Source organism: Gracilinanus agilis, chromosome 3 (genome assembly GCF_016433145.1).
Source record: "Gracilinanus agilis isolate LMUSP501 chromosome 3, AgileGrace, whole genome shotgun sequence".
In the NCBI taxonomy this organism is placed as follows: Eukaryota; Metazoa; Chordata; class Mammalia; order Didelphimorphia; family Didelphidae; genus Gracilinanus; species Gracilinanus agilis.
This window is the reverse complement of record NC_058132.1, coordinates 15,862,590-15,870,733: the sequence shown is the minus strand read 5'-3', so window position 1 is coordinate 15,870,733 and position 8,144 is coordinate 15,862,590. Positions and strand designations below refer to the sequence as shown.

Here is an 8,144-nt window from a genome sequence, read left to right as displayed (position 1 = left end):
AGGGTCACACATCTAGGATGTGTCAGAGAGCAGATTTGAATCCAGGAGCTCCAGTCTCCAGGCGTGGTTCTCTATCCACTGAGTTACCTCAAAGCCCCATTCTGTGCCTGTTTTTGCCCACGTGTGTGTGTCTGATCCACGGCTGGGGGAAGCCCTCCTGGGGTGTGTCAATGTCCTCACTGACTTCAGACCTTCCCTCCTCAAGTGTCACAGGGGAATGACAAGGTCCTGGGTGGGGAGGAGTGTCGCCCCCACTCCCAGCCGTGGCAGGTGGCTCTCTTCGAAGGGAGACGCTTCAACTGTGGGGCTTCCCTCATCTCCAGCCAGTGGCTGCTTACAGCTGCCCACTGCTACACCAGGTACGGATATGGGGTCTGACCGGTAGGGGGCATCAAGGGGACAGACACCAGAGGATCTCAATGCTTGAGTCCTCGAGGGGCTTGGGACCAAGAGAACTGGGTTCTCATACTTCCTGCCACTAACTGGCTATATGATCCCCTGTAAATAAATAACTGAGCTGGGCCTCGACTTCCCCACTTATAAAACGCTGGAGTAGCCTCTTCTAGGGCATGGACACCCTCATCCCTTAGAGGGAACGGGAGCCTCAAGATCCACAGATCCACAGGTGGAGGCAGCTGAGAGGATTGTGAAGCCCAGATGGAGGGGATGAAGACGCTCCTGAGGGGAACGGGATGGAGATCCTAAGGGGGAGATGGGAATCCGCACTCTCGGGTCCATTACGGGGCCGCGGCTGGGGGAGCTGGACGTCTGAGGTCCTGAAGGGGAAATGAGGACTGGTACTGTCGGGCCCCGAAGTGGTCTAGCCCCGGGGGACAGGGCGTGGCCCCCAAATCATCCCCTGCTTTGTCCCGCAGCAAGATGCGGGTCCGGCTCGGGGAGCACAACCTGCGCGTGTGGGACGGGGTGGAGCAGCTGCGGGGAGTGGTCTACGCTTTCCCCCACCCTCGCTACCAAGGTCACGGCCACCACGATGACATCATGCTCCTCCGCCTGGCCCGACCCGCCCACCTCTCGGACAGCGTCCAGCCCGTGGCCCTGCCCGTCCGCTGCCCCCGGCCCGGGGAACAGTGCGTGGTCTCAGGGTGGGGCTTGGTGGCCGAATCCAATAACGCGAGCCTGAGGGACCTGGGTGACAAAGGTGCGTGCCGAAGAGAAAGAGGGCCTGGGGGGCTCGGATCGCTAAGAAAGGAGAGGGAATTGGGGCCCCCCAGGGGGCGAAGGGATTGGGGGAGGGGGACATAGAAGAGTAGGGCAATGAGGGCACTTGTGGAAAGGCTGGACAGCTGGGCCACCCGTGGCCAAAAGTGCTTCGGGACTGGCTGTGTAGATAGCTGCAGGGGCTGGATTCTAGCCTGGGACAACTGGGTTTCAAGGGTAAAGCTGTAGACTAGGATGACTGAGTCCCCTGGAGCCTGGGACTAGGGACACCGGGCTCTGAAGATATAATGAGCTATGGCCCTCAACCCTTAAGTCCCAGGGGAGGGGTCTGCAAGTCTTTATATCTGAAAGGACGAGGGTACTCATCTCCACACCTGGTTGGAGGTGAGCTGGAGAAATGGGAGGAGCTGCCCCAATCTGGTTCTAGGAAGCAAGGGTTCCCAAACCTTTTTGGCCTCCTGTCCCCTTTCCAGGAAAAATATTCCTTAGCCCCCTGGAAATTATTTTTTTAAAAAATTTTAATAGCAATGAATAGGAAAGATAAATGCACCTGGGGCCATCACCGCTTCCTGGATCTATGCAGCACCCACCAGGGGGCGATGGCGCCCACTTTGGGAATCACTGAACTAGAGTCTGAACTCTGGGTCCCTTCACAGCTCCGGTGCCCAAAGTGAAACTTCCAGACACCTTGCATTGTGCTAACATCAGCATCATACCAGCTGCTTCCTGCAACAGGGATTATCCTGGGCAGGTGACAGACACCATGGTGTGCGCTGGTGTTGAGGGAGGGGGCACCGACTCCTGCGAGGTCTGAGCCTTGGAGCATCTGCTCATCTTGGGGAGATATCAGGGTGGTGGGAAATGGGAGTGGTTTGATGCTTGGAGATGGACATGAGGATGGGGATGGGAGTGGGAATGGGGTTAGGCTTGGGAATGGGGGTGAGGGTGGATCTGGGCTTGAGGACAGGAGTGGGAGTGGGAATGAGGATGGGATAGGGACAGAGAATGGGGATGGCGATCAAGCTGGGTCATTGGAGAGGGGGTGAGGATGGAGATGGAAGATGGTTGGGATAGCAGATCTCTTTTTGTTACCTTTTCTTTCCACAGGGTGACTCAGGAGGCCCCCTGGTCTGTGGGGGAACTCTTCAAGGTATTGTCTCATGGGGTGATGTTCCCTGTGACACCACTACCAAGCCAGGAGTCTACACCAAAGTATGCAAATACTTGACTTGGATTCGTGACACAATGAAGAAGAACTAAAATTGGAAGGATCCTTCATCTACAAGAAACCCATTGACAGCTGCTCAGACTTCCTTTGTGGATGCATTGGGATGGCTCTCTGTCGTCTTGCCTGTGGCAACACAGACACCTAACCTCTTTAACCTCCAGTCCAAAGAACAGGAGATCAATTAAGACATATGCCATCACTTTAAGAACCTGGAGCTGTCCCCTGAGATTCTGTCAAAGTAATCATATAATTGAGACTATAATTTAAACCTGTCTGCCTGGCATTCTTGTGTCTTCCTGTCAAGCCAATAAGTAATAAGCACTTATATGTGCCAGGAACTGTGCTCTGACTAAGAGTGGTATGACCAGAGTGGAACAGGTAAAGTAGAAAAGCTAGGGGGCATAGTGGGAGAAGTGCTGGACCTGGAGTCAGGGAAACAAGAACAAATCCATTTTCAGAAACTTCCTAGCTGTGAGACTCTGGACCAGTTGCTTAATTTCTGTCTGCCTTAGTTTCTTCATCTGTAAAATGAGGATGATAATAACTTCCCAGAGTTATTATGAAGATTAAGTGAGATAAAATTTGTAAAACACTTTTCTGTAGTGCTATAAAAATGCTAGATATTATTGCTATTTGTGTTGTAGTCTGGAAAACATCCCTATCCACCTTCTATTTCTTCTCATTATACTTCAGGACTAACAACAATTCAGTGGGATAGATGGTATAAACATTAGCATTCCCATTTTAAAGGTGAGAAAATTGAGGCAAAGAGAAGGGAAGTGACTGGTCCAAAATAGCTAGCGAATGCCAGAAGTACAATTTGAACCGGGGACCTCAGACAACAATGTTAGCACTTCTTTTCACTATTGTCTGTCTTCACTTGTCTATGCTTAGAAGTTTCTGCTCAGAGACAATATCTTCAGTCTCCAACCTTACTTTACCTGTCCCTACCCCAATGCTTTGGTTCTCCTCATTTTCCTCTAATTTCTTCTCTTGGCCTCGAATTTGCCTCTCCTGTCTCATCTGTGCTCAGTGATGAAGATGCAAAGATTAGGTAACACATTTTCTCTGCCCTCACTACCTAGATTCTAGAACATGGCGGGATGTCATTCTTTTCTATTCCATTCTCTTCTTTCTTTCACCTCCGTTTGTGGGTGGTAATATGGTGTGGTGAGAGGAACACTGGATTTGGAGTCAGAAGGCTTGGTTGGGTAGTGGGTTGTGTGACCTAGGACAAAGCCATTGGACTTCTCAGAAAGATGAGGGGTATTGAGTAAATAGACCATCTGGTCTCCATGTTTTCTTCCAATTCCCAATGCAATGACTTCCATCATTTCCCTATGTTCCCAATATTCCCTCATGGAATAGGCATGGTAAAAAAAATCAATAAACAACCCCAAAAAGTAAAAAAAAATTCCTGAACGCCTATACTCTAGTGAAAATAGTTATTGGAAGAAAGCAAAAGCTTTATTTCCCATGAAGCCATTTTCCATAGCTCAGCTACAGATTTGAGGTCTCCTTATGAATAGTCAAGTTCTTGGGCCACACATGCTGGGAAAGGTAGACCTTTTCTATCTCACCATTGCCTGTTGTATTTAAAGTCATACCTGAGCACACCAGAGCACACAAACATACCCTTCTCTGTTTATTTCACTACATTCCGCCATTTGCATGCCATCTTCTTCCATATTTCCAGAAAAGTAACAAGGCAGAGATTTACACCTTTCTTACAACCATATTGTGACTTAAGTGGCACAGCTTTGTCCTTATTGTAGAGATGAGTCAACTGAGGCTCTGGGAGGGGTGACTTCCTTGGGAGTTCCACAATCACTAGGTGTGTGATGTGGGATGAACCCAGGTTTCCTGACTCAAGCATTACTCTTTCTGCTCTACCGTTGTTTCTCCACGTTCCCTGTTCACCTCCATTCCACCACTGCCTCCTCTTCTTCATTGTCTCTGTTCTCTTTATTCCATTCTTTTCTTTCTCCAATCAGTCAGCCAGTAAAGAAGTGGTTATCAGGCACTCACTCCACCAGCAGGTACTGTGCTAAGTGAGCTGAGATTCCAGTTTCCTCCATTTCTGCATCCAATTCTATCGCCTTCTTCCCTTCTATTTCTTTTCCTGTCTTCTCACTCATGCTCACCCCTGGTTTATCTTTAATTCTCTCATCCACCTTAAAGTCCCCTTATTCACCTCTAGTTCATTCAAGAAGCATTTACTTGGTGCTGGGCTCTGTGGTAAGTGCTGGGAATGGTTCCTGCCCTCGGAAAGTTTATATTCTACTGAGGGAATAGATAATATAATCAGAGTATTATAGGTGACCATGTAGAGAGAATAATAATAGCTAACATTTATATAGGGCAGCTAGGTAGCACCACAGGGCACAAAGTACCAGTTCTGAAATCAGGAGGACTCATCTTCTTGAATTCAAACCCAGCCTCAGACACTTACTAGTCTTGTGACCCTGGGCAAGTCACTTTACTTTGTTCACCTCAGTTTCTTCATCTATAAGATGAGTTGAAGAAGGAAATGGCAAACCACTTGAGTGAGTACCTTTGCCAAGAAAATCTCAAGTGAAATCATGAAGTGTTGGGTTTGACCAAAAACAACTGAACAACAAAAACATTTATATAGCATCTACTATGTGCCAGACACTCTGTTAAGAGTTTTACAATTATTGTATCACAACAGTCCCCAGAAGGTAGAGACCATTATCATATCCATTTTATAATTGGGGAAACTGAGGCAAATGGGGGTTCATTGACTCACCCAGAGTCACTCAACTAGTAAGCATCTGAGAACAGATTTGAACTCAAGTTTTTCTGACTCCTGGCCCAGTACTCTTATCCCTGGACCACCTAGCAGCCCCCTTATCAACAAATACAAAATATTAGCAAAATAAATACAAATTAATTTAAATGTCTAGGAGGGAGAGAGCAAAAATAATGAGGGGAAGTCAGTAAAGGTCTCTTGAAGGAGGTAGTCTTTGATTTGAGCCTTGAAGGGTGCTATGGGTTTCAAAAGGAAGAGGTGTGAAAAGGAAGGCCACTGGAGATGTGGAGAAAAGCTGATATTTAAGACACTGAAGTGAGATGGTCTAGAAGTGAATGAATGAATGAATGAATGAATGAATGAATGAATGAATGAAAAACAGATTCATTAAGTGATGTGCCAGATACCTTGCTAAAAAGTCTGAGGATAGAAATATAATTAGGGGAAGGTAGGCGGATCAGTGTATAGAGAACCAGGCCTAGATATGGGGCATGTGGGGTTCAAATCTGCCCTCAGAAACTTCCTAGTTGTGTGACCCTGGGCAAGTCACTTAACCCCAGTTGCTTAGTCCTTACCATTCCTCTGCCTTGGAATTGATACTTAGTATCAATTCTAAGAAGGTAAGGGTTAAAAAAAAGAAATATAATCAATAGCTCATATATGTGTGTATATATATTTTAGCTATTGTTTATATTTCTTTATATATAATATACATACACTTTTTATATATGTGTGTGTATACACACGCACACACAACATTTATATGTGCCAGGCATTGTGCTAAGAGTTTAAAAAATAAATATTCTCTCATTTAAAATTCTTATAACACTGGTAGATAGTTATTAGATATTATTATATAGATATTATTATCTTCATTTTGCAAATGAGGAAATAGGAAAACAGAGGTTAAGTGACTTGCCCAGGGTCACCTGACTAGTGTCTAAAGCCACATTTGAACTCAGATCTTCTAGGATCCAGCCCCAGAATTCTATCCACCACACCACCTCACTGCCCCATATTTAAAATAAACTACGCTCAAGGTGCTTACATTTTACACCTAACAGGGAGCTAGAAAATGAGGAAGGGAGAGAAGTTTGCAAATGGCCAGGTGATGGTTCTGAACAAGGGCAAAAATTCACCTATTAGAGTGCAGGGTCCCAGGGCAGGCTTCAGGGAGAGGGTGATGAAGAGGGCAACCAGAGAGCAGAGAGCATGGCTTTGAAATGGAAGGGAAAGGAACAGGGGTGAGGTAAATCGTCTTCCTGAATCACAGAGAGCAAGATGGAAAAAAAAAGAAATTAGCCTGGATTTTGAAGGTTTGAATGCCAAAAATGGTTTTGGAAAATTGTTCCTTCCCCTCCTCCCCCCATTTCTCACATCTCCTCCATTGTCTCCAGTCTACTGTGGTCTACCGATGCCAACGCCAACACCAACACCATCACCATTTCCTTCTAATTCCTCCATTCATCCTCTCCCTTCTTTGTTTTTTTAATTGGGATGGCAAGGGTCCAGAGGAATGATAGATGCTAAATGCCAGCAGTGCCCGGGGGACAGCTGGCAATTACAGGCATCTGGCCAGAAGTCTCAGCTGAGAGTGACTTCAGGCTGTTCAGGATACTTGGTGCCAGATCTAAAAACAATCTTTCTGTCCTCCAAACCAACACAGACATGTTCATGAAGCTTGAGGTGGGAAGGGGGAGAAAGAATTACCTGAAATGGGAGTGTATAAGTGGAGATCTTGAATCCCTAAAACTACATTACCCAAGCTTCCTTTCTGCAATTTCTACAGGAGATAGAATCACCTGTACAGTAGTTGTGGGGTGACCACTTGGGAATTATGGCCCCAGAGGCCATGGATCCTTGAAGAAAATCTGATAGTCATTTTTTTTGGTGTTTACCCACCCAGTCAGCCCCCCCAAGTCCCAGCGTGGGGCCCTCGACCTCAGTCCTGACCCTAAGATTCTGTCCAATTATCCAGTAAAGGTAAAATCAAAAGGGGAAACTGAGAATTCAGGCTACTTAAGGGGGTAGGGAAAGAGCTGGTTTTCCTTCTACCTATTGTCTAGCCCTGGTCCTCAGTCCCCACCCAGGACCTCCCCTTTCTCTTTCTCAGGATACCTCAGTTCTCTTCTTTGTCCCTTTTTCCCTTCAGAATCAAGATCCCCTCCATTTCAGATTTGGGGTGGTTCTGACTGTCCTGCTGCCTCGCATCATGACAGGCCACCTTGTACGAATCCAATAATTTCACATGTGGAGGTATCCTTATCTGAGGGTACTAACTTTGCCCAATGCCAAACTGGGGGAATTCAGGGGCTTTTCTCTCTGTCCCACCTCTGTGGGGCTCTTTTCCTGTTCTCTGTCTATAGTTGTCTCTGTCATCTGCCTTTGTCTTCCCACTTCTGTTGTCTTCACAGTTCTACCATCCATGTCTGTCTGATTGTCTCTCTCCTTTTATCTCCCTCAGCATGCCCTCTCGTTGTCTCCCACCCTGTCCCTACAGTCTCTCTGGCTGTCATTCTCTTTGTCTCAGTTGGCCATGCCTGTCACTTCTCCCCAAGTCATAGCTCTTTAGGCTATCTGTCTTTCTCTGGCACTCTAGATGCCGCCCAACGAACTGAGGAGTTGAGGGTTCTGTTGGCTCTGAATTTGAGGCCAACATGGTCAAGGAGGAAGAGAAAGGGCTTCTGGGACCTTCAAAGTCCTGGCCAGCTGACAGTGACCTTACAGGCTATGTCGGAGGAGGAAAAGGGAAATGGAGGGGTGCAGAGGGAGGTTAGGGAGGAAGTCTCAGAGGAAGATGTTCAGGTTTGATCCTTGGGATTCAGAGAGCTGGTCCCACTGTGTTTAAACTCACTGCTTCTCCTCTTTGCTTCTTCTTCTGCCCTGCTTTTCTGCTGACATCTCCTGGGGAACCAGAATGCCTGGGTTTCTGAGGGGTAGGAGACTGGGGGATCTGGATGTCTA

The 8,144-nt window shown here is 47.0% G+C and overlaps 1 protein-coding gene across 1 annotated transcript in view; it reads left to right on the top strand.

The window, feature by feature from the left end:
- LOC123242908 (kallikrein-15-like) overlaps positions 1-2,439 on the top strand; it is an 8,281-nt gene extending 5,842 nt beyond the window's left edge. Inside the window, exons 2-5 of the mRNA XM_044671025.1 lie at positions 206-359; positions 876-1,159; positions 1,836-1,987; positions 2,287-2,439. Of these exons, the coding sequence (XP_044526960.1) occupies positions 206-359; positions 876-1,159; positions 1,836-1,987; positions 2,287-2,439 (743 nt within the window). The remainder of the gene's footprint in view (positions 1-205; positions 360-875; positions 1,160-1,835; positions 1,988-2,286) is intronic.
- Positions 2,440-8,144: the final 5,705 nt, after the last annotated feature.